The sequence below is a fragment of the Triturus cristatus genome, chromosome 12 (assembly GCF_964204655.1).
Source record: "Triturus cristatus chromosome 12, aTriCri1.1, whole genome shotgun sequence".
NCBI classification, from domain to species: domain Eukaryota; kingdom Metazoa; phylum Chordata; class Amphibia; order Caudata; family Salamandridae; genus Triturus; species Triturus cristatus.
The window spans coordinates 110,524,290-110,551,554 of NC_140595.1; the positions used below are offsets into that span (position 1 = coordinate 110,524,290).

The window sequence follows — 27,265 nt, forward strand, 5'->3', positions numbered from 1 at the left end:
CCAGCGCCGCCAGCTGCTACTGCTCTCAGCCAGCATCACGCCTGTCTGCTTTTTTTCCTCCATTCTCTGTGTGCTCGTCCCGGCAGTAACATGTCCAACTCTAACGTAGGCACCATGCAGAGGTTGGTGGAGCAGCTCAAGATGGAGTCAGGCATGGTGCGGATCAAGGTGAAAGGGGGCCTGAGTTTACCTACCACACTTTTACTATATAATCCTTTACGAGAAGACGCAGTTCTGTTCGCAGTGTTGGGTACCTAGTGTGACGCCAGTTATTTTTCAAGGTGCAGCAGGTGAGGTGGCAGCGTGGCTTATTTACCCAATATTTGTATTTTTTTGTACACTTGACTTTTAAGAGTTGCGGTTGTTGCTGGATGCAGTATTCCAAAGGCTTACGGTAGAGTGTGTACTGAATCGTGCCTCAATACTATATATGTTTAACACAAAGATCCACCCTTATCGTCACCCTTCAGAAACTAAGTTATTGCGTGACCCATTAAAAAAGAATATGGAAATGGTTTATGAGGTATTCCAGTTCCTCCACTGGCCGTTGTTAATGGTGCTTTAGGTTGAGCAGTTACCGACTTGCACAAACCTAGCAAAGAAGTGCATTATGGTGTGAGCTGGGAGATGATACACGATTGTGCACATCAAGTGGTGATTTACATCTTACAGAGGCAGCATTAGGATATTGCTGCACATGGCCTTGACACGTACAAGCACCGAATTAGGGTTTGTCTACGTGATATCTGTGACAGCGGGGCCCTCGTGTAGGATCAATGTGTGGCCTCGTCAAGGAGCTTCCCCTCCACTGCTTTGAAGAATGTCTCCTCTTATAGTACTAAATCTCTCAAAGATTTGTAATATTCTGTTTTGTTACCATCAGCTATGAGATGACAAACCACTGCCTAATGGTCAAGCAGCAAAGGCAGAACACGTATTCCCCACCTCCACTGCCAGTCACAAACTCGCCACCCCACCTTTACTAAGTGTACCTGTGTACCAGCGAGCTCGAGTTACCCTTTCACAGCACGATGGGGATCTGGACCACCATCACCTGATTTACAACCTCCTCCTATTACCACCACCTGAAATATGCCGCAATCCATTCCGCCAGGACATGCATTAATAACCTGTAAGCACCACATTAAAACCTAAAAGAGTGACTGTTATTACAAAATAATAGGAAACTACATTCAAATGGTAAACATGTGTAAGTTTAAATTGGGGCACGTGCAGAAACATGCAACAGTTGACAATGTGGTGCATTTCCTGACTGTGCCACAGGTAACAGGAAAGAGTTTTAAGGTTATCATTGGTATTAAAATATGAAAATGCCTTTTGCTGAGCTGGTTCCTTCCTGCTAAAGTTATTTGACTGCTTTCCTCACATGGACAATCAAAGTGAGACTTCACAGGTGTTTTGGAACATCAAAAGTTCAGTTAAATGTCCAGCTCAAAGGCTTACATTAGAAATGGTCTCCAACAATAGCCAAACCATCATCAATTACTTCACTTTCTTATTTCGTAGTTTGAGTGAAGTTTAGACAGATGAGGTGTATGAGGTGAAACATCCTCTCAGTTTACCTTTGTTATCAGGTCGCATGCTCTACGTGGGTCGGCCTGGTAATGTTGCTGTTGTATTTTATTATGGTGAATGTTGCGGCGAGCCAGTGTTGTGCAAATAGGGCCCAAGGGAGCTGGAACACTATCAAATCTTAAACTACTTTTTGGTCTCCTTTGCTTTAGTCAATGAATGGTTGCCAAATTGACTCTAATGGCCTAACGGTGGGACTGTTCATCGTGTTCCTGGACCACGTTGGTGCTCAACAATCAGACCAATTCACTCTAGCAAGGTCAAGTTGAGTTTCAGAATGTTTCTTCTCCAGCAGACTTCATTGCAGGGCAGCCATCAGATCTTTGTAGTGGCTACATCGCTCAGGACAGACAACGAGACACCGACTCCATGGAGTTGGGTTGCCGAGTCCCTGCAGCACTTTTACTTCAGGTGCAGTGCATTGTGCCACCAACTGCCCATCCCTGCACTTACGGTTATCACATAGCCACCGGGCTGGTAGCGTCAGGGCCTTCCCTCTGAGTGCAGAATTCATCCCAGGTATCTTGAGACAGGGCCAGGAGTCCACATCATAAGGTAATGACGTGTTGCATTTGTAGTAACACTTCATGTCTCCATATGCCTCGAAAGCTCTGTAAATAATGGTTGTTTATGGTGCTCAATGATGCGTAGTTTGGAGGATTAATGTGCCTGGTCAAGAGTTCTGCATGTTAAAATGGGTCAAACATCTTTATTTTTCTACTTTATTTTTACAGTTCTAACAAACATGATGTTAATGTAAATGCAAGGGCAGAGTTTCAAAATCGGCGCCTCACTTCATTTCAGTGGTACCATTGGAAGAAACCGTGAAGGAGAGCCCACATAATATTTCCTTCCTATAGACCACTCCGAGGTCCTTAAAAATCAGGTCTCTGGCTTCCCTCGTTGGCCCTTTTTAAGAGTTAAGTGGTGCAGGGACTGCGAAATGACTGGTGCCAGAAATCAGTCCTTCTGATAATAAAGCCCAGTGCTTTTAATTACCTATGGAACATGGCAGCTTTGGATGTCATGCTACTGGAAAAATACAAGTTTATGCCTGAATCCAACAGGTTGTATTTCTGGAAGAAAATGGTTTGTGTCTATGGCATGGAGTTCTGCATTCCTACATAGGGAAGTGAAACCCTACTTAATTGCTTGTGGCTGTGAAAATGTCAAAATAATCCATTATACTTTCCACTGTGTTCTGGTAGTTATTGCTGAGCATGCAGTTGTGAAAGGGTGAGGTTGGACATACTTTTGAGGATACGCCTGTGCAAGGGAAAGCACAGTTGGGCATTTGAGACTGTATCTGAGCATAATGAAGACCTGCCTCAGCATGAGCTGACCTTGATTGGCAGGGGCTTATGATCTGATGCCTGTTACTAGGAACACACTGTGACCTATCATATTTTGCTTTTATCCTGGTGTTTGGCTTGTTGCCTGAGAATTTGGTGCTATACCTGAGCATTTACTGCTGTGCCCGAGCTCATTTGGCCTTCTGCCTGTTTATTGGACTACCTGAGGCAGGGCAGTCGAAGCTGTGTCTAGATACATGAAGCTGTGCTTTTGTAAATATTGCTTGTGCTTAGGTATTTGCACTGTAGCATGAATAATTGAGCTAGTCTTTGGTAGTTATTGTTCTCAAAAGTATGGACCAACCAGGATTCAGTGCTGTTCCTGAGAACTGATGACAAGTGCATGCATATGAAGGCTATACCTTGGTAGCTGAGAGCTGTACATCTGGTAGTTATTGCTTTTTTTATTAACTCCGGAGATGTCACTCCCTGTGATGTTGTTGTGGGTCAGAGGTCATGGAATATCACTTCCCATGATATCACTAAGGTCAAACTCAATGTGACACCACTTTTCTGTGATATCACACGACCTATGATGTCACTTCTGCTACCCCAGGCATTTTGGTAAATTGACGTCCATGTGGTGCAGTTACGGTGAAGGACTATCATTCAGGGGTTATCCCCAGGGTGATTCAGGGGCTCGGCACATAGAGGTGGGGTGTCCGTGTACCGTTTGTGGCTGTCCATTTGGACCCGAACTTCTGATGGTGCCCCTCCACCACAGTGTGAGCCCGAGCGGCGATGGGCCCCTCTCCCTTTCATCTTAAAAAATGATTACAGTGGGGCGCAGTTAAAAAGGCACTCAGACACATACTGTACAAGGCCTGGACGACTCACCCACACCTCACATCAAAGTATACCGATTACCGAGATCACAGTGCACCCAACCGCTACACATTTAATTTCAAAAGTTACATGCTTGGGGCGTGGCTTGCAGCCAAGCAAGATGGCCGCAGCCTAAAGGAGCTCCGTGAGCGTGAGAGCCTCCGCTGTCAATCCCCACATTAATCCGGCATGCATACGGCATAATTAAGGAGGCTTGGCGGCGCTGATTGTGGCGTCCCATGGCTCCCTGCGGCCCCGGAGAAATCTGCGAGGGGATCTGAAGGCCTACCGATTGAACTGACGCCGGGACCTCGAGTGCGCCAACTCCCCGCGTAACCAGCGTGGGTGACGGCGCTGTACGACCAGATGCGCTATCGGCGGCTGTGACTGCAGCTGAAGAGCCTCCAACACCCTCGGTCCCAGTCATAGTGACCAGTCCTTGATCCGGCGCACTGGAGGCTAAGGTGAGCTGTGCGGCGCCCGCGTGATCGCTCCGGCAGGGGCCCCTAAGAGGAGGAACAGGACACAACGGACCCACCTTGCGGGGACAAGGAGCTGGGACCCCCGCAATCTTGTGATGCCACATCGTCCTCCCCCAGCCACGCCAAGCCGGCCTCAAGTAACTTCCATCATTAATAAGAAACAAGTGTAAAGGGCGCCTATGAAGGCCATTTGAGGCGGATGGCTGGGGCTCCACAGCGTCACATCGGAGAGCCGAGGCCTCTGCCACTTGCAAGACCCAAGGCACATCAAACGCTGCGGGGTTAACTCCACTTAACAATACATTCCATCTCACGCGACAGTGTCCGTCTACATCACCGGGCTGGCGCTTCGCGGAATGTAGTAACAGACCTGCAGATTGGGGCTCGACAACATCTAGCAGTGCGCAAACATAAACTACACCTCTTTCACAACCTACGGAGGGCAGGGGCAAGAAACCCGAAAGGCAGCGCGTTGCGCACGACAACGTGGCATGCAGCGGTGACTATCACCCCCCCCACCCGGAACCGGTGGATCAACTTAACGGCGGGCCAAGATGGTGGGCCGTGGCCCACGAGGGGCACCTGCTGGAAAGCTGGACAAATTTGCCTATACTAAAGACATGGGTGACAAGCAGCAGGCAACTCCCGCACACACAGAAACTCCCACACAACAGGCCTCGGACTCAGTCACGCTTATTGACATCATGGCCGCCCTCCAGCAAGTCCAATCCTCTATAAGCACGATCTCCACAGACATATCTTTGATCCGAACCGACTTCTCTAAGCTCTCTGGGAGACTAACTGAAGTAGAGTCTACGACAAAGGTGCTGACCACTGACACCGCAGGGTTACAGCCCAGGTGCGCCAGTTGGAGATAGACAACAAACACATCCATGCCAAGCTAGACGACCAGGAAGGCCGCTCAAGACGCAGCTACATACGCATTATTGGCGTGCCAGAAAACGTGGGTGGGCCGGCCCTGGACCGTTTTGTCGAGGACCTCGTCAAAAACCAGCTACAACCGCGCGGACTATCGAGCTTCTTCTGAGCACCAGGTGGAAGGCCCAAGCCGGGTGCTCCCCCTAGACCAATTCTGGCACGCATTTTCAATTTCCGTGATCAGGATGCTATCCTGCAGGCGGCCAGGATTGCCCCGCCGATTCGTTTGGAAAACCAAGTGATCACGATGTACCCGGACTACACAGCTGCTGTAACCAAACAACAGCGAGGCTTTATGGACGTCAAAAAAGAATTGAGTGCAAGAGAACTTAAATATTCCATGCTTTTCCCGGCAAAACTGAGTGGAGGCGGAGGGGAAGGTGTGGTTTTTTGCTACACCGGGGGAAGCTCGCGACTGGCTGGACGAAACCCGCGAAACTCAGGACCCAGCAACATCACCGACGCCAGTGGTCGCAGGGATCCAGATCTGCGGAATCCAGTGACAAAGGGGAGTGAACAACTCGGTACTGTGGTCCAAGACTCTCTGTTGTTATGCTCGCATCTACTGTCCGCCCCCCTCGGAGGACGCACTGACTATTCCGCTTGCCCGTGGCCTACACAAGAGGAGCGCACGTGGGAAGAACCATGCTTCTGTGGGTGAGAACTGTACCTATGAAGGAGACATAGGCCGTTGCTGCATCATCATATAGGGGGCCTCAGGTGCTCTCGGCAGACTCTCACCCCCCACGCAAGTACTTGTTATGGGATTGAAGCACTCTGCTCAGTTGGGGAGGCGGGTAGTTTGGGATCCGCCTGGCAGGGAGGCAGGGAGTGGGGAGGGGAAAAGAGGGACGGTTTTTGGTTTTTACGTTATTGTTTCTTCTTCGTTTCTACAATGGCACTCACATCAACGGACTAAGATGGGCACTACAAGCAATTCCATACCCCGGTACAAGCATATACGCAAATGGCACACACTGACCCACTGATGGAAACCCCAGATAACCCACTCCATAACCCCAAGGGCCCGGCCCCTCCCCTCACGGTGCTTTCATGGAACGTGAACGGACTGGGAGATAAGATTAAAAGGGGGTTAGTTCTTCAGTATATAAAGCGTAAAGGTCCAGCGATAGTCCTGATACAAGAAACGCACCTAACAGGCACGGCCACCAAAGCCTTAGATAGATGGGGATACAAGATGGCGGTCCACTCAGAATTCACCTCCGGCTCCCGTGGGGTGGGAATCCTGCTCAATAAACGCTTCCCCCTTATACTCATTGACTCAAAAACGGATGACCAAGGGCGCTTTGCAGCACTAACATGCCAATGGGAAGGGCGGCTTTATAACCTAATCTCGGTGTATGTCCCTCCGGCTCTGCACCAAACGGCCCTCCCAGCACTCGGTACATTTTTATTATCCCTACCGACAGGCGACACAATTTTGGGGGGAGATTTCAATGCTGTGATCGATGTATCTCTTGCCGCAAACGTTAAATTGACAGATTTCATTGAAGCCATTGGTTTAATAGACGCTTGGAGAACTACCCACCCAGACGATAGGCAATACTCATACCACTCAGGAGTCCACAATAGCCTCTCTAGAATTGATTACATATTCACGTTAGCGACGGGGCTGGATCGAGTAACGGAGATCCGACATCTACCTCGCGGAATATCAGACCATTCGCCTCTATACCTGACGTTCTCTTCTTATAATATTATACGACGGAGGGTATTCCCCATACACCCGGGATATCTCCAAAACCCTGAAATAAGGAAGGGACTTCGTACAGCCACGAAACACTATTTCACTGACAATGCACATTCCGTGTCCTCCCCAGTAAGGCGATTTCACTGATAACTGGGCACAAGAAAAAACAGAGACAGCAGATGGAAGACCTCGAGCATGGGGTCGCAAACGCAGAGGCAAACCACGCACTTGCCTTAACTGACGATACCACACATGCACTGAGTTTGGTACTGCAGGAATATAAAACATTTGCGTGGGAGATGGCGAAAGCAAAACGTACGGCTACAAAACACACTATTTACGAAGCAGGCGATAAGGCAGGCAAGCTCCTTGCCTGGCTAGCCAAAAAATATCGGGCCACCAGGTGGATAGCTCAACTCCGTATGGAAAGCAGTGAGATAACTGGGGACCCGCAGCAAATAGTGGACTCCCTTGCCTCCTACTATATGGGGGTATACACACCGACAGCCACTAACACACTAGAAGATAATCTCCCCTTCCTAAAAGATATTCGCATGCCCTCCTTACCACGAGATGCAGTCTCGGCGCTTGATGCGGAACTGACCAAGGACGAACTTGCCTCTGCCATCGGGGCACTCCAACCTGGGAAAGCTTTATGCCCGAACGGCATACCGATAGAGCTCTACATAAAAATGGTGACTCATCTCACGCCTCACCTCCTCAATATGTACAGGGCCAGTCTAGAACTGGGTGAGCTCCCCATGGACCAGCGTCTAGCGACCATAGTCGCGATTCACAAGGCAGGCAAGCCGCTTCAAGACTGTGCATCCTACAGACCAATATCCCTCATGAATGCAGAGGCAAGAATACTGGCCAAGGCCCTTGTGCTGCGTCTCCAACCATACCTCACCACATTGATCCATCAGGATCAATCGGACTTCATGCCCCACCGTAACACGGCCCTGAATCTCCGTAGGCTCCAGGGGATCATAGCTCGCAGCCCCACTATTGCTGAGGATGCAGCCATCCTCTCATTGGACGCCTGCATGGCGTTTGACATGGTGGAATGGCCCTTCCTCTTTGCAGTGCTCCGACACCTGGGATTCGGCCCCAAGGTCTGTGACTGGGTGCATCTTCTCTATAATAAACCTAAGGCGCATGTCGTGGCGAACGGCCGCACTTCAAAGGACTTCCGACTGGGTAAAGGTATGAGACAGGGGTGCCCACTTTCCCCTCTATTGTTTGCGATAGTGCTGGAGCCATTGGCGGCGTGGATCTGTCAAGACCCTGTCATCAGGGGGCTCAAGTGGACAATGGGATGGGAAGACCTCATATCACTATATGCAGACGATATCTTAATCTATATGGCGTCTCCCGCCCGATCGCTAAATTGCCTCCTGGACATCTGTGTGGCCTATGGCAGAGCCACTGGCTACACCATTAATTGGTTAAAATCGCTGCTTTATATCCTCCACGGACCCCCCCCCCCCAAAACTACCGCAAAACTGCGATATCCAGATAGCGGAACAGGGTTTCATGTACCTTGGCATATATATCACCCCCCAGATTGCACACTTCACAGACGAAAACCTCATGAAACCCCTGGCCCGCTTCTGCCGTGATGTGAAGCACTGGCGTTCTCTCCCACTTACACTACTCGGCAGAGCGGCGCTCTTTAAAATGATGGCACTGCCCAGATTTTTTTATGTCCTACAAAATACCCCCTTTCATATTCCCCTCTCCTTTTTTACTCTGATAAATACTGAAATAACCAAACTCGTCTGGGACGGGGGGACACCTCGCATCGCCATGAATAAACTGGTTAAGGGGTGGTACGATGGCGGCATTGCTCTCCCGCATATACAGACTTATTATTGGGCATCGCAACTCACTGCAATAAACCAGCGGCTACATGTACCGCAGGATGAACCCGCATTCCGCATGGATCGCCACCTCCTTGACGCTGAGGGGATAATGGGAGCGCTATATAACAGCACTAAAAAACTACATTACACGGGCCCCACGGCCCTGTGATGGTTTCCCGTACTGGCCGGACTCCGAGGACCCATCCAACATGGCAGATCACGGGACCGAAACAGGAAGTGGGCTGAGCGGTCCAGACGCTCAGTCCGGAACACACAGGCTGATCGCGAGTCCCGGAGGAGGGGCTAAAAACGCAGTAGCCACGTTGCGTGGTGAGGCCGGGGAGAAAGGCAGACGAGACGCGGAGGATAGCGCGGACCCAGGACCAGCAGAAGAAAGCCCTGAACCCACACGCCCGAAGAAGGAGGAAACACCCCGACGGTGGGACCTGCCGAGACCTGAGGAAGAGACCCACAAGGACGACCGCTCTGGGAGCAGCGCCCTCGAGTCCGGTACTCCAGCAGGGGAAGCGGAGGCTGCGACTCCCCTCCCCACGGCCCAGGAGGATCGTGGGTCCAGGCAAGTGCCGGGCTCCTTTTTATTTTGGAGTTGGTGGGAGGGAATACGGGGCACAGCACAATAGTACCACCTCTCCCCTCCCTCACTTAGGCACCACACAGATAGGAATAGGTGACGGTAGCACTAACCCATTTCAACGTCCCAAACCCCAGGAGAGAGACCTGACACCTCTTCTTTTTTTTGCTTTTCCGGTTCCCCATCCAAGGAGATGGACCCCCTCAACCCACAGGCGACCAGACGTGGAGCACCAACGGCAAAGGACAGCCAGAAGGATCAGGAAGGACTCCCTTTCAACCCCCACAGAGACTCCCAAGGACATGCCTCCTTCAGTTGTTTAATCCCTCTTTTCTCTTTTGTTATTTTCTCAATTCCCCTTTTGAGGAGACAAATCCTCTGTTCAGAAAAGCCCTGGGAACGCTGGGACTAATAGGGAAAGAGAACCTCACAACTAAAAGGACTTAGTGCTCCTACCGCAAGCCTTCTGTGTATTACTCAGGGGTCCGAGGGACAACCCACCACGTCCAGAGAGGGGCACGAGTACAGGCCCATACACTGCAAATCTGGCATGAAGCACAGAGAGCGTTGGGATGGGAGGGGACTTTTACACAGGCAAGCAACTCTGTGGGACACCAGACAACTTGGGAGACTGAGAAACCCTAAGGGATTCCACAAGTGGGACCTCATAGGGATCTCCAAGGTGGGGGACCTATGGCAGAAGGGCGGGGTTGTGTCATTTACTCAGCTGCAAAACATATATAAGCTTGCGCAAACCGAAACTTATCGATATGCCCAAATACGACATGCCTTACAGGCAGCGATCCCGGTGGGCACACAGTTACATGAGTCCTCCCCGTTAGAGGACAGATTACTCACTGACCACCTCCAGACAAAAGCCATTTCCCTGACCTATCGGAAAATAATAAACAATCAACAGGATCCAACAGTGGCCCCGAAAAGGAGGTGGGAGGCAGAGGTGGGCGACCTTGATGAGGAGGGCTGGCAAATGGCCCTGATGTCCCCGAGGAAGGTGGAGATACCCTCCACCCTTAGGTTACTCCAATTAAGAGTCCTGCACCGCATTTATTACACAAGAAATCTATTGCACAGGATAGGTAAGGCGGACACTCCATTCTGCCTCCGACAATGTGGTGATGAAGGTACTTTCTGGCACACACTCAGGGACTGTCCGCGGGTCGCTCCTCTCTGGACCTCTGTTCTACGCACGATGTCCCAAGTTACCAATGTCACGGTCCCACTCGCTCCAAAATGCTGCCTTCTATAACACCTGGGACCCCACAGACTTAACTCATGCAGACCAAGACTGGTTAACATTAGGGATGACATTAGCCAAACGTAACATAGCACAGCGTTGGGGTTCGGAACAGTCCCCGGCGCTTCAGCAGTGGTGTTGTGACATGGACCACACAATGGTGACCGAGAAATCTGTCTACATCCACAAAGGCTGCCCCCAGAAATGGACACGAATCTGGGACAAGTGGTATCATTATCGGGGCGATATTTGCAAACCTCCCCCACCTGAGCAGGTATCGGACGATAGCGACTAACCTATACGGAATGGTGAGGCAGGGCCTGCCACATCGTATCACATCCAAGGAGCGAGGAAGGGTGGATAAAACTGTTGTTCTTGTACATTACATCATGCCATATCTGCACGAATCTGGATTATTACTGATGTATGCCACTGATTGCTTAGTATTGTATTACATGTCTATGGATGTATGCCAAATGTTCAATAAAAACTTTTTTTTTTTAAATAAAAAAGTTACATGCTTGAGGGTTGTATCGGACTACCAAATGACTTGGAATATTGTCTTCCTTTTGTATATTAACAAACTTCAATAAAGCACAATTTGAAAAAAAATCTTGGCTTGTTTTGACTTTGAGAGTCCAGGAGGACTGAGAGCTCAGCCAGAGCAGGGCATCTGGCTCGAGCCATACTCAAAACTTTTGAAACTTCTGAAAGCAACACGTTTCACCTATATTTGCTGAAATGAACTGTAGTACTTTCATAGTTTTCCAAGCCAATTCGTTTTTTTCAACTGTGCATTGTCAATAATTATCTCCACTGTGCAAGGCCTACCTAGAATTGTCAAAAACTGACCGGTGCATCGTCATACACCAGTTACAAGCTGCACAGCCATACAGACATGAATTACTCAGGTCAAAAAACAAGAATCCAATTTTCATCCAAGTAAACCATATATATTCCATATTTTTCACTACTTTTCAAATTCACAACAAAAGTACTGTAATTCCAAGCTTCAAATGCTAAAGACATACCCATCCAGGCTTTGTCCGATAGCACGATGGAATTAACAGTACTTCCTGGTTAACCATGAAGATATTCATTCAATGCATTTTGGTTATAAAGCCCTTCTCCAGGGGTAACTGAAATATAAGGAACATTGTAGAAAATCTTAGAAAACAGAAACATAAGCAAACCATAGAAACATGCAGTCCATTACATGAATGTGCAGCATGCATCACCCACTGTGCCCAATTGCACTGTGAAATACATAAAAGACAAAAATAAGAATTACTAAAGTGATCAAAAAACGTAAGTGCTGTTACACTGAAACATGCGCGCTGTAACACTGCAAACTCATAAAAAACAGTGCCCTGTGTTAAACTAAAACAAAATACTATTATACCAAACTTATAACAAAATTACAATGCAGCGGGTGTAACATTTAAATAATTTAATAATACCTCGGTTGTAAGATGCCAGCCCAGTGGAAGTTGTTACTATTGGCAGGACATGTTCTGTGCTGTGCCTTTTCTGACCCCTCTCCAAGGACTTAAGGGGTCACCCTGTGATGAATAACCAAAAAGCAGAAGCCTTACAAGTGGATATTACATGTTCACCCACCTCATGCTAAGAGCCCGCCAGGAGGTCTAGGGCTGAGGAGACGCATGGGTTTTGTTCTGAGATCTTGCAGGGAGTGCAGATGCACTATTACAGAACTCTTGGTCAGAGATCTCCTAACAGCTGGGACCGTTATAAAACTAAGACTTGAAAAACAAATTCACCAATTGACCACTGAACACAAAAGACTTTGCAAATAATACTGAAAGATGCAACAGTTCAGCTTAGACAGCACTGATTTCTGCTTTGGCTAACTACAAGGGTATGGGTTAAGGTGAGACTGAATAATAGACAGACTCCAATTCTCCTCTCTAAGTTGTTTGTGATGGGCAAGGAACTCTGCTCTATAGGACAAGAGGTAAATAATTGAGACTGAATGGAGATGTGAAAGAGATTTGGCTCTTGCTGGCATATAGTTTTAGGTGTTTTGGAATCATCCATTCGTTGACAGTGGTGCAGCTACTACCTTTGGTGTAGCGGGTGCTTGGTAGTAAAGGGTGTAATTGGTGTAGGTGGTGGGACAGAATGTAGACAATGGTACAGGGCGTAACACAGAATGTCCTGTGTAGGAAATGTAGTGTGTGTATGGTATAGGAGATATAGGTGATATGTAGGCCGGTAGGTAAGAGGGCACAGAGTGTTAAAAACCCTAAAACTAGTGTAATTTATCAAATGTACAATTGTAAAAAACATTTAGGGCTATGCTCCGCTCATGACGCTGTGTTACTTAGAGTACCATTCAAGAGATGCAGACATTACACACATGCCCAATGCTTATTTGAGAATGCCAGATATGAGCTAACATGAATTTTAGTGGCAGTTTCTCTTAAAAGAAATACATATTGGAGCATAGAAGGAATAATGCCACCTCTCTTCACTGTGCAGGTTGGCACAAGTTTGGCCAGGGGTACTGCAGCAGCATTCAGTTCATGGCAGAGTCCTCTGGATACACGTTGGTGACAATATTCTCCGTGGTGTATGAAGAGTACTTTGAGAGCAGTGCAACATTTGCAACCTTTGAACCTCTGAAGGTTTGGAACTTGCCTTTTTACCATGTTGATCTCCAATGCTCCTAATGTTCTTCATATCAGGAGCTGGGGGGAGTTGGTGTGTGTCTTTCTGTCTGTTTCTCCATTTGTCTATGTGTATCTGGTTGTGTGCTCATCTTCCTGCTTTCCTGTAGTGTGGTGTTGATAATTGTTTGCTCTGTGGCTGTTAACTCTGTACTTCCTGTGCTGTATGCCTGCTTATATTCTACACTCCCGTTCACTACGCCTGCTTGTGTTCCACTCCTGCCTCCCTCGCTGTGCGCTTGCTCCTCACTCTGGCACTCCTGCACTGCCCCCGCTCCTTGCTCTGATTCTCGTTCAAGATACCAGCTTTAGACTACCCTTCAGCGCGTTGCCTTATATTTTAATGTCCTTGAAGTCTGCCTCTTTACCCCCTTCCTTGTATTGCAACTGCTTATGTTCCAGTATGTTCTCCTTTATGTCTGTTTCCTTCTTCATGAATAGGCAGTGAATCCAACGGAGGTGGCGCTCGTCACCCTAAACTCGTTAAAGGAGATGGTGTTCGAGGGTGGTCCACGACCATGGATCTTGGAGCCGTCCCGCTTCTTTGTTGAGTTGGAGGCTGAGGCAGAGGAGCGCATCAAGAAGGACCCCGTGTGGCCGCCAGGCAAGAGGAAGCAAAGCCAGTACATCTACCGAATTCTGTGCCTCGAATTGGGAGCGCAAGTAAGAAATAGTCCCTAATCTACACACTGTCCGAGGGCAGATATTGGAATGGTTTGGAGCATTGAATAGGGACAGTTTGTGATACTTAGAAGTTGATGTGAACATAGCAGTTCTGCTACACACCAAACAATATCTAACAGTGCGCATAAGACAGAACGCCGCACAGCTCAGATATTACATGTCACTGACTTATCATTAAACTCACAGCAGTGCTAACCATAATAGTAAACAATCACAATCTCCCAAGACGTCAGTCTGTGATGGAATCCATGAGACCTGGATGTGAGAGCGCCACAAACCCGGCAGTGCTAAAATTCTATGCTAAAGGCATTACACTGCTTTACAATCTCTATTAACATAAACATATCAAGTCCTTTATCGTTGGAATGGGAGCAGGCGTGGTATGCAAGAGCAGATCAGGACCATCCCTTGATCTCTGCATTTTTATGTTGTTTGGGGCAGCAAATGTGTTTAGACATGATCAAGCAATTTAACCAAGCACATAAAGAGGGTGGGAATACTAATACTGACTGACCAGGTCATTAAACAGAGCATATAAATACTAGGACACTGCAAAATGGAAGAGCAAGTCCCTGCTAGCAGCAGATCTCTGCAAGGGAAACATAGTGGTAGGAGGAAGTTCCATGGACATTGACCTGCAAGGTAGAACCTGCCTTTGATCATATCCCATTACTGAAGGTGGGAATCAGAATATTCTTGAACGTGGCAAGCAGATCCAGATCAGCCACTGGTTTCTGCAATGTAGAGAGAGAGAACAAGAGCTCTGCTAGATGTGAGCGAGCAGGCCTACACCAGTCCATGATCTCTGCAATATCCAGAAGATGGTTATGGAATATTCCTTCTAATGCGCAAGCAGGTTAGAGTCAACTCCATGAACTTTGAACCTTGAGGATAGGATTATTTTGGGCTCCCTGATTCCTGGAAAGATGATCTTACCATCTAGGTAGAAATATAACTGGTGCGTTTAGTAGAGTGTGTCTTGTGGTCCACAGAAGCGTGGCTCTCAAGTCCTTTGCAGTGCAGATGCTGGGTTTCTTAAGAGTGAGGTTGGTTGATGGTGGGGAGGATATGATACTCCAGCTTGAAGGAGTCTGAAGCTGGCATTATTAGGTGCTTGAGGCTGACACCCTCAAAAATGCTAGGCTGACACCCACAGAATGCATGTGCTGAATATCAGAGAAGCATTTGTCAGGCACTTATAGCAGAGTAGTGTTAATTCTACCTTCTATAGGAGTGCGAGCAGATGCATCACACATGGTTGATTCTGGCATCCAGAGGAGTGCATAGATGAAATATTCGTCATGGTCAAAACAAGTGCATTAAACGTTGCAAAGACGTGTGCCTGCCTGCAAGCAGACAAGGGTGTTTCTTTTATATGCTCCTTTTATGTTTTCCTGTATTTGAGATGAGCACGCCATGCAAATTTATGATACCTTTTCCTGTAACAATTCAGTTTACGTTTCTTTCAGGTACTCTCCTTTCAGGTTGGGAACGTGCCAGGAGCACTCAATCCAAGCCCTGCGGTTAAAAAGGTCCAAGTACAGTTTATCTGTGCTCTCCCAGCACGTATGTCTGTGTCCCCAGTATATGAAGTGCCAGGTGGAGCCCCTCCATGCCCACTGTCACAGCATAACACACCGCTGGTAAGTTTTAAGTTACTTTTAGTCTTTTGAGACCTAGTGGTTGGTTTCAGAGGTGACCCTCATCATAGGCATGGAGACCATATGACTTGCAAAATGGCCGACAGCTTCAAGCTTTCTGTTTGGCTTTTCACTTTTATACATTCTTTATCTATGCTGTTGGCTTCTCACTTTTTATTCCCTGCTCTCTTTCGTTTTGTGTTTGACTCGTTAGAAATCGACATATTTAGTCCAATCTTTTGTTGATGTGAGAGGTAAAAAGGCTTGAGAGTACATCCTGGTATGGCCAGTGAGCTAGCCTCTCTATGAACTATACTCACATTTGCCTCTCTCCCAGTGTAGTCAATTATTGTTTTTGAAATACTATCTTGCAGGTTTGCTTCCTTTGTTCTATATCTCTTGGCCACCCCTCAACCCTCCATGGGTCATGTTCGTAGCTGGTTTGGTGATCCGGCTCTAGGCTCTTTATTTTAACTTTTTGATTGACCCCAATGTCTTTTACTTAGTGAATGCCGTCATGCTGTTTGGTCTGGATCCTTAAATCTGTTTCCTTGGGGCTTTCTTGGCTCACTGTCTCCTCGTGCCCTTGTAAGAACTGATCGGCTTTCTGGATACGTTATAAACGAGGTCTTTGGCTCTGCTTACTGTTTGAACATGTGCCTGTGGGTTTGGGTATTTTTTTGCACCCAGATTTTGCTGGAGTCTCAGTGCAGCAGTGTTGAGGCCCATAAATATCTTTCACTTTGTCTTTTGTTTTATGGTTTGACTTTTTCACTTTATTTACTGTGCGGTTTTGATTTTTGGCACACTAATTTCCTAAATTCTTTGCTCAACGTATACTAAAGTTCTTGACTCAGCATTCCAGATTAGTGACTTTTTCTCAAGGCCTTGCTTTGATAGATACCATCCTTTACAATTCCTTTCTGTCACTCGTTCCATTGGTGGCGTGGGTTCTTGCTTGCTACTTTTCTTAGTTGCTGGGTTCCTCAGGTTTTGCATTCATGGTTTCTTAGGTCATTGATTGATCTTTTGATTGATTCACAGTTGATTTTTTTGGATTGGTTGAAATCCTTGACCACTGCTCACTGACTACAATGATCAGTGGTAAACATTATTGACTGGCGGTTTCCTTAGGTCCTTGAGTCCATCACAAGCTACTTTCCTGCATTTATTTATTCTTGCTTTGGTTCATTGCCTTACTGTTTTTCTTTCACTTTGGTAGTTTTAGTCATTGACTGTGATTTCTGGAGTACTTTGACTCATTGTTCCAGTAGGTTTTTGCTTGCCTGTTTCATTTCCATCTTTTCTTTTTGTATCCAGCTACCCATATCCTATTCCCGCAACACCATCATGGAGCTGGCTGCATTTGATCAGCATCACCGCAAGTTTGACAACTTCAGTTCCCTGCTGATCGAGTGGAAATCCTCCAATGAAACCCTGGCCAAATTTATGAAATCCGAAGCCATGCAGATGGTAGAAAAGGGTGATGGGACAGGACAGACCAGGCTACATGGTGAGTGTAACAGCTAGAGGTCACAGAGAAACCTTCCTTAATGTGGCCCTTTTGAAGGTCACTTTTCTAGGGTAAAGGGAAACAATTGTTCATTAAATCTTATTAGAACATTGGAACGTTGTAAGCAATGGAGTGCTCCGGGCTTATAATGGCTGGTATAAGCCTGGAGCTCCAACATTCCAATGCTTCATTGTGGCTGTGAACCAAGGCTTCAGGGAGCCTGAGGGGATTTCAATCCCCTCGCGCTCCCTGAAAGCTTTGTTCAATTTGTTAGAACATTCTGCCCTCTAGTGGCAGAATGTTCTAATAGCCTTATAGCCCTTCGTAGCAGGGCTATACCGGCTATTAACATGCAATGTTGGGGAGCTCACCTCCAGGAATTGAGGTTCAAGCACCCTCGAGTCCCAGCAAAGAAGAACTGTCATATCAGTTTTTTGGGGTTGAGAGCAGTCTTCTATCCTTGGCTGTGGAGGAAGCAAGTAGAAGCTTTGGCAGATAGCACTAACATCATGTTCTATCTGAAAAACACTTGAAGTATTTTCAGGGCGATGAAGCAGAACTTCTTTGAAACTGGGTTGAAGAGAATGAATAGTGTCCAAAGGCAGGTTACCTGTTAACGCTGTCTGTCACCCATCAAACACGAATCGGAGCTCCTTCATGGACTTGCATATCAAGGCTTTGGCTTCTGTGGATTTCAGGGGCGTAACACAGGCCCCCACAGCCCCCGCGGTACGGGGGCCCCCATGCTCCAGGGGGCCCCCTCGGCACTGCACTCTGGCCAGAGCGCTCCTGATTGAGCCTGGAGGGGGCCCCTCTTCGTACCGTGCAGGGAGGCCCCCTCACATTTTGTTACGCCAGCGGTGGATTTTCGCTGATCTATCTTATTAGCTCAGAATTCTCTGGGCAATACTTGATCCTTGGATTAGCCATTCCATCCACATTATGCATGCCTCCAGTCGCTATGGTGCAGAAGTTGGCTAGAAGATTACTTAACATCATAACTACTTTACTTCTGTGGACCACTCCCTCCACCGCACCACGCGTCATGTCGGTGTATAGTACAAATCATTTTGTAACAGAGAAGCGGTGGGTTTCTCCTTCCTGGGACAACAGCTCTTGAGAACTTGCTGTCCTCTTTGATCCTTCCAATAGTCGACAACCTGCTATTACTTACCTAAAGTGGGGTTTTTAATCCCAACGTTGAAATGAATTTGAACTTGATAGGTTAGCTCTTGCTTTATCTGGCGTCCCTCAAGAGTAAGTAAGTAAGTAAGTAAGTAATTTATTTGTGCATGATTAATTAAAATCTTTACAAATCGGATAAAATCGTTGTAAAAAAAGATTAAAAAAATAGAAAAGTCAGTTAACATGTAAATGTTTAAAAGGTCTCTCTGTCCCGTGAGTTTACCAGGGTGATTCAGATTGTGGGTTCCCATTATTAAAAAAACAACAGTCCTCAGGCTCTCGTATGTCTGACCCCAGCAAGTTCAAAAAATTTTACGACCTGACAGTTTAATTTTGTTTTGCAGGGGTTAAAACAAAGTTTGACTGCCTGTCTGCATGTCCGGACACCGTGAGTCTTAAAGGAGTCTCGCAAGAGTTTGCATCTCAGATCTTTCAATTTGGGGCAGATGCACACCGCGTGGACAATGTCTTCCTTTCCGGCTTTACACAGGCGGCATTGTGGTTGAAGATTTTTCCTTATCCAAGGTGGTAAATGAGGAAATACGGGGATTACGCCCAAGCGCAGTTTAAAAAAAAATTCTTTCTTTTTTAGGTTCATGCCAACATTGAGGTATGCCTGTGGTTGCATAGTTCCATAATCATTAAGGATTATCCAGCCGTGGGCTTTTTTTGTCAGGGCATCCTTATCTTCGATTGTGGAGATAAGTCTTGCTACTTTTTTGGCTGTTTTTTTTAAACGTCATGTGGTCTGTCGGAATACCCCACAAGTCGGACAGACCCAGCACTTCAAGAGAATCAATTAAGTACTTCCTCGCTGGTGACTTTTGGTGCCGAAGTGTCTCTTCCCAAATGTTGAAATTTAGGGAATCTTTATCGGCATTGCGTATCTTGTGCCAAGCAACGACATATGCACACCGTCTTCCTAGAGTTTGTTTCATGATGCCAAATTCTAGTCGTATTTGTGCGGGGGAAACGTGTTTTGGCAGGTTAAAGATGAGCTTGTAGGAGTTCGATATAACTGTGTCCAAAAGGGTGGCATCCTTCCCTTGAAGGGGTTCGCTCCCGTAGGTGAGTGTTGGTTGCAATTTTGCACGAAGTACTTGGAGGAGCGGAAAGACGGTCAGATCTGGGAGTTTTGTCTTTAAATATTTTAAAGCAAGGGAGGTTGCCATTCCCTTGCCTCGCAGAGAATCCAGCTGGGGTTTGAAGGATATCTTCGAGTCCAGTATTCCACCCAAGTATTTGTAAGTTGTTACATTTTCCATTCGTTCTCCATTTATGTGCCAGTTGTTTTCCCTTTTCTTTTTGTAGTTAACTGCCATTGTTTTAGATTTGGCGAAGTTTATTTGCAGTGCGTTTCTTTTCGAGAAGGAGTGGGTAGTGTTTAGCAGGTGCTGTAGACCTATGGGCGTCTGGCTGATAAGCACCAGGTCATCTGTGTACAGCAGGTTGGATAGTGTGGTCTTCCCTAGCTTTGGTGCGTGGCAAGAGCTTTTGTCTAGTTTGCCAGGTAAATCGGCTAGGAAGAGATTGAATAGCGTTGGAGCTAGGACACAACCTTGTTTGAGGCCCTTTGTTGTTTTTATAGGTTTTGAGAGGTGTTTGCCTGCGCCTAGTTTGATTTTGATCCAGGTGTTAGAATGAAGTGCTATCAGTACGTTTAAGAGGTGAGCAGGTATGCCCCATTTAGCCAGTTTTTGCCATAGCATGTTGCGATCTACGTGGTCGAACGCAGCAGTGTAATCGATGAAAGAGAGATACAAAGATTTGTTATTTTCTCTTTCTGATTCCATCAATAGGGTCAGGGCCATGATGTTTGTAATCGTTCCTTGACCCCGGCAGAATCCGGTTTGGGTGATCGGGATTACAGAGTTTTCTGTGGCCCATGAGGTTAATTCCTCTAGTATGTTCCCTGCAAAGTATTTTGCTTCTACATCAATTAAGGCAATCAGACGATAGTTTTTTGGGTCTTTTTTATTCGAGTGTTTATAGATTGGACTAATTATTGGTCCATGCCATGACTCAGGTAGTATCTGAGATGTTTTTACGTAGTTGAATAGAGGTGTTAGTGCGACGCTCCAGAACCCTACGTCATTTCTATACAACATTGGTGGTATGCCGTTGGGTCCAGGAGCTCCTGTTGGTCTTCCTTTCGCTATTTGTCTCTTGATGTCGTCTGGCCCGATGGTTGATTCATGTGAGTCCGAATCTGTGTAGATGTCTAGGTCAAACTTTGAGGGGAGGATACTACGTTTGTTGTTTTTTTTTCTTTGGGCACCAGCGGCCATTTGGTAATTGCCTGATCCTTCCGTCGTATTGTCCATGCTCAAGCTTTTTAGCGCTTCCTCTTTGATTGCGTCCTCACTGTTAAAATGCCTTACTAGGTAATTTGTCCATGCTTCCTCTGTGATGTTTGAGTCTATACCAGGATGATCTGGATTTTTTATTTCCTTGATCATCCACCAGAATTTAGAGCTGTTTTTTTGATTCGCTTCGTGGAATAGTTTTGCCCATAGTTGATCGTTTTTATTTTTCTGTTTCTCCCATTTCTTCTGTTTTAGTGATTTTTTAGCTTCCCTCGAGGTTGTCTGCAGTTCTTTATTGTCTGGGTCTTTCCGTATCTTTCTCAATGTGTGATTTATTATTCGTTTTTGGATCTTCATTCCCGGAGAGAGTGATGTTTTATGTGGGTTCCCCTTTGCATGGGTAAGCCTCTTTGACGATTCTTGTGATAGTTTCGCAATGACTTTTTGAATGAAATTTTGCCATTCTTCTGATGGTGTGTTTGTGCACTTTGCTGTTTGAGTGTGTATAGATTTTACGTCGGTGCTTATAATGGTGATGTTGTTGGAATTGCATCGGAGTCGCCTTAGGTTTGAAGTCGTGTCTATCGCAAGACCTGTATGTGGCTCTACGTTTTGTAATGCTCTTGCTTTTATAGAGACTTCTTGGGGGAGGTGATCACTGAGGTCGTTTACCCCTATCCTAAATGTTGTTATCATGGGGAACATGTTTAAGGATGTGAAGGTGTAGTCCAGATGGGAGGATTGTTTATTAGAATGAAACGTTGGAGCCGGTGGATTGTCGTCGGCAAGACGCCCATTCAATGCCCTTAGGTTGAGGTCTTCTAGTTGCCGCAATAGTTTTTTTGAGTTGGTTGTTGATTTGTCGGTTTTTGCCATGCTTTGTCTTGATACGCCCCATGCGGCGCTAAGTTCTTGCTGGATGTTGTTGTCATGTTTTGTATTAATGAGAAACATGTTGAAGTCACCTCCGACTATGATCTGGTCGGAGGAGTCTTCTTCCGAATTTTTTTTCAATACCTTTATCAGATCGTTGGCTGCCTTTCGTTTATGTTTTGGATGGATATAGGTATTTATTATTATGACCTCTTGGGTGTGTAATGTTAGCAAGATTTTTACCGTCAGAATTCCACTTGGTGGAGTTATAGAAAATTCTGTAGTTCTTATTGTTCCTATTGTGGCTATGGAAGCCAGGATTGCAAGACCCCCTGATCTGCGTCCAAAAGTAGAATTTTTGCTAGCTGGGAGAAAACATGATGTGAACCCTTGAATTTCAAATGATTCTTCCTCCCAGATTTCTTGGAGCAGCAAAAGGTCGAATGAATTTAGATACTGTAAGAATTCAGGGTCGTGTCTTTTACTTGCCAGACCGTTGATGTTCCAGATGCAGATTTTTATTTGTTTGGCTTTGTCTATAACGCTCTTGGTGTTCAGTCCCCTTTATCAATTTGAATTGTTGGCTGTATTGAAGGTTCGTTGGATCGATGTCCACGTCTGGGTGATGATTGGCAAATTTTGGTCGTTTTGCATGGGTTCCTGTCGGTTGACCGTTATTTTCCCAGCTTTAGGATGTGCTGTCGGCAAGTAGCTCCTTGCTCATTGCTCCTTTTAGCACAGAGATGGTCTTTTTTCGCGCCGGTGAACTGGGCGGAAGTAAGAAAGGTGCCGGGTATCGAGGTTGTTCTACAAATCGTTGGTCGATCCCCCAATGTTTAAAAATTATTTTTTCTTCCATTATCTTTTTTGCTGTCTCGGGTGTGTTCCAAGTTGTTTTTGTTGTCTCTTGATGGCAGAAGTCGTTGCTGGGGATGAATTCAATTTGAAGCAGGTCTGAAGAATAGATGTTCTCTAGGCTTGTTATCGAGTGAAGGAGTTTAAGGATGTTTCCCCTGTTCAGTATATCATCCCTGCCAAGCGACGTATATTCTGGTACGAAAAGGATGAGACTAGAATTTGCTTGATCTGTGGCATTTTTGGGATTCGATTGGAGACACACGTGACTGTTTTGGTAGGACTTGGGTTGGCGGCTTGGACTGCTCGGGATTGGGTTATTTAGTTGGGCTCTTGGTGTGCAGTCCACTCTTGTTTCAGTTATGTTACTGTTAGTTGTGCTGCTTGATGATTGAGTGGATTCTGTATTATTAGTGATCCTTGTAGTAGGCATAGTTTTTGTGTTAAGTTAGACTTGGTTATTGGGTCGTTGGTTTCTCTTGGAGCCCAATTTTTGTGATCGAGTAATTGTTTTTTTTTTTCCGGTTGAGATTTCTGGGTTGGGCTTCTAGTTGTCTTTTGAACTATGGCATGAAGAGAGTTTGTTGGCTGCTCTTGTGGTCTCTCTTGTGCCACTTGTTGCGGTGTGTGTGAGCATTGCTCCGTTTCCGTTGCTTCTATAGAGCTTATGCTTTCTACTAGCTGTGGGTTGAGCTGTTTTTTGGCGTAAAGACTAGCGTTTGATGGGAGCTTTTTCCTCCCTTTCCTTTTTTTCCTGCGGATTTTGTTGAGTGCCTTTTTGTTCACTTCTGTCTGGACAGTTGAGGTTGCTGTTTGGTTTACAGGCTCGACGCCTGGGTCCTTTAGTTGGGTTAAAGTAGATTCCCAGCTCTCTGCGGTTGAGTTGGTGATTGCTCTCAGGGCCGCTATTGGCTTGGGATCCTGTAATTTCTGTTTTGAGATTGATGTTGCGTTACAATCTTGCATTTGGGGGATTGTTGATTTCTCGCATCAGGTCCCCTAGCATGGATGGCATTGTGGCTAGTTTATCTAGTATCAGTTCGCAAGAGCATGTTTGGGACGGTGATTTGATCGTGTAAGTCGCTTCCTGGCCCCTTTTTATGAGACCGTTTAATTCAGATATCTTCCCCTCAATGCCTAGTATTGAAGTAGCTATTGATTGTAGGACAATAAGCTGTGTGTCCATTTTTTGTGATTGGAACTCTAGTACTTTGGCCGATGTTTGCAGAGTATTTATGATTATAAGCCATGGAATTTCAGATAGTGGATTTGCCATGCTTTTGCTATTCCCCTGGCTTGGTGAGGTGTTTAGTTCTTCAAGTAAAGTAGTGTGCTCTGGTCTAAGGTTGTAAGAGGCGACTAGATCTTCCCATTCCTGTGTGGCTATAAATGTCATATCGTTTTCCGCGGAGCTGGTCGTGGAGTTGAAATCCCTATAGTGGGATAGAGTACGACGCATTTTTGATTTGTGGTCGGTTGTCCCACTCTGGGCATTTATTTGCCCCCCGTAATCTGTTTTTGTTCTAAATGGGGTCTCTATTTGTGTAGGAGTGATGTTAGTCAGTTGAAGTTGTTCTTCTGACGTTATTTCTTGCTTGGTGCCCAGGCTACTCCGGGCTATGGTGTTGTGTTGTTGCCCCTTTGGGGAATTGCTACTTATTTGGTAAGGCGACACGTCTTGGCTGTTCCCGCTGTTTTCTTCCTTGCTGCCCTCTATCTTAGGTGGGCTTCGCAGATTCTGATTCTGGTTCTCCTGGCTGTCCTGACTTTCCTGGTGCAATTTGTTGGTTTCAAATGGGTGTGGCTCCTCCTTGAAGATGGAATTTGGGGAGTTAGCTGCCTCAGCGGGTTCGCCCTTTTTTGGTATGGTCTCTCTTGTGTGAGCGTCCATGTCCGTGTCGCATTTGTTAGCCGAGCTATGATGGTCTCTTCTGATGGCTCCTTGGTCTACCTTTTGCGGGGATGTTGTCAGGCTCCTCATCGCTGGCGATGTTTTTATTACTAGTGGATCGTCTGGTGTGGTATTCCCCCCTACAAGCAGTGATGTGTCATTTGTGTGACTGTCGGAGCGAGCATAGATGGATTCCCCGGGTAGGAGAGGAGTTTGCAAACCTTCTATACATCCAGTCTTAGAGTAGATTGCTAATCCTGGATCTTTCAAGAAGGAAAATGTTGTGTATATCTTAGGTTGTTTAGTGCATCTCCTTTTTATTTCTGGTATTCCTTCTATAGAAATGAGCTCCTTTGGTTCGCTAAGGACCTTCAGTTGTGACTTGGTCTTGCCGGTTGAGAGCTGCGGTGTTGGTGGTGAAAAGCCGGGTACAGCGACTGTTGGTTGTTCCGGTTGTTGTTTTTGGTGTACCATGATAGAGCTCAGTTTAGTGGAGCTAGCCTTTAATGATATGTTATCCCGCCCTTTACTGTTTCCGTTTTCATTTGCGATTGAGGCTGGAGTTGACGAAGCCATTAAATTGCCTCTATCCATCTTAATTGAGGTGTTGTGAGTTTCCTCTTGGGGGCCTTGAGGACCTTCTTGATGCAGTTTTGTGTGCAGCTCAAGTTCCCTCTTTTTTTTGTTGTGTTTGGGCCTTATGGGGGATTTTGGATTGAGTAACAATTCCCTGACTCTGCCAGATCTCATTCCAGCTGCCTTGGAGGCTCTGTTTAAAGTTATTGGGTTGGGTTAGTTGGGTATATTGATCCGTTGAGTTAAGATTGAAGTAAAGTGTCTTGCGGGGGGCGAGACGGGAAGAGTGCCCAGGAGCTCTCAATATTCTGGGCACTGCGCGCTGGCCCTCGCAGTCCCGATGGCAGGTTTCACAGTGGGAGAGGCACACGTTGCCCACCAACAGCCAGTCCACTCCTTAAGCCAGTAAACAGGTAGAGAGTTAGCTGGGGAAATGGCCGCGCCTGCGAGCGGCATCAAAATTGTTTTCTCCAATCTTGTTACTGTTTCTGCTCTAGGATGAGACGATGCTCAGTACTGAGTCCAAGCTGGCCTAGGCCTGGGCTCCTAGATCTTTATTCTATGCCCAGACGTACCCCCTGCTACCACTGCAGGCCCACTCCTGGCCTGTGAGGGGAGTAGGAAATGACCTCCTTGGTGAGGAGTAATAGCAATCAGATTTTGTGACTATGTCTCTAATGGCAGACTTGCCCGAAAGACCTAAGTGGCAGGAGAGCAGAAGCAATGTGTGAGCCAAAGTCAAAGATGCAAGAAGCAGGCTATAAGAAACAGAAGTTATGAGAAAGGGGGACGTCCTTCACCCCTCACCCCTCACTCCTCACCTCTCGAGGCGGCTGCAACGACTTTCTCTCACCACAGGCCTCCTTTAATAGTCCTTTGATAGTCCATCTCCCTCCAAAGGTGCAATGCCAGCGTCACAGCGTCACCACCAGTCTACCGGGGCTCACACAGCACTCCCGGCACTCACAGCTCTCCCCCAATGGCAGCCTGGCTCGAACTCCTCTGCTCCCTCCACTCGTCCTGTTGATGCGCCAATGACAAGTTACGAGTTGGGGGAATGGGCCGCGGGGCTCCGAGGAGCCGAGTCGAGTCGAGGAGACAGCCGTGAAGAACCAGTGGCAGCCCCCCCTCAGTGGCTCGAGAGCGTGAGTGGGATAAACAGCGGTACAACACCCACCCGCTCGCTCGCTCGCTCTGCTCAGCGTCGTCAGAGTCGGCGTTCAGAGAAAGCTGGAAAATCCGGACTGGATTGGAGACGGTAGGGTGTTCTCCAGACCGGGCCGAACGGGGCTTTTGGGATGGTCCCTCAAGAGGTTTTAGATACTCTTTGGACGGCTAGATGGACTACCACTAGGGTGTTTTACTCCAGCTGATGGTTGGTGTTGTTATGTTGGTACCAGAGTGGTAGAAATCGGGTTGTGAACCTCAGTCAAACAGCAACCACAATCCTAGTCAGGGTAAGTGTTAGGCAAACCCTAAATTAACCTTTGCTCATCCTCTGGTAGCTTAGCACAGAGCAGCCAGGCTTAACTTAGAGGCTGTGTGTAAAGTATTTACGCAACACTTCAAACAGTAAAACAGTACAAACACCACACAAAAAGATACCACACCAGGTTAGAAAAATAGAACATAATTTAATAAATAAAACAAGACCAAAACAACAAAAATCCAATAAGTTGAACTTGAGTTATGAATTTTAAAGATTAAATTGTGAAATAGCGCTTAGGAGCAAAAAGCACTACCTAGAGATATCTGGTTGCACTGGACCAGGACAAACTCAAAAGTTCTGGCTGACCGCGATGGAATCTCAAGCCAGCTACTGGAACCAAGTTGGGCCGCTGAATCAAAGTACCCTAAATCTGGGTTGCACAGCGTAGTGTAGGTTCTAAACCATGCAGTTGAGGTGATGTGTTGATTTTCTCCACGCAGCAGCAGCGATGCCTCTGTTCCTAGATGTGGTGGAGTTAGGGTGCGAGGTCCTGCTGCATCAACGTTGAGGCTCTAGGCACCGGGGCTTTGCGATGCGAAGACCAGGGTCGAGGGTGTGTTGTGAAGTCAAGGAAATACCTCCGTTCTGATGAGCGATGAGGTTGCGATGTGCAGTGCCGTCAGGGCTGCTGTTGATTGGGATGTGAGAACCTTGCGCCAGAAAAAGTGCTTTAGGAGCGGTTCCAAAGGCGATGCACCGGCAACAGCTGCGATGCAGCAATTCTGCTCCCGCAGCAGAGGAGGCATTGGTTCCGCTGAAGCAAACACCTTAAGCCCACTTTCAAGGGTCCAGGACTGGGGTGGTACCACTTGGCAGGGCAGACTCACAGATGGCAGAGTCCAGGAGCAGGGTGGTTGGAAGTATTTTATGTCCCTGATACTTCAGATCAGGAGGCCAGCCAGCTAGCCCTTGGAGTCACTCTGGGCTCAAGTGAATCAGGCACAGTCCT

At 46.9% G+C, this 27,265-nt stretch overlaps 1 protein-coding gene across 1 annotated transcript in view; it reads left to right on the forward strand.

The window, feature by feature from the left end:
• NUP210L (nucleoporin 210 like) overlaps positions 1 to 27,265 on the forward strand; it is a 358,615-nt gene that overhangs the window by 84,460 nt on the left and 246,890 nt on the right. Inside the window, exons 14-17 of the mRNA XM_085637033.1 lie at positions 13,117 to 13,262; positions 13,746 to 13,967; positions 15,458 to 15,631; positions 16,949 to 17,141. Of these exons, the coding sequence (XP_085493159.1) occupies positions 13,117 to 13,262; positions 13,746 to 13,967; positions 15,458 to 15,631; positions 16,949 to 17,141 (735 nt within the window). The remainder of the gene's footprint in view (positions 1 to 13,116; positions 13,263 to 13,745; positions 13,968 to 15,457; positions 15,632 to 16,948; positions 17,142 to 27,265) is intronic.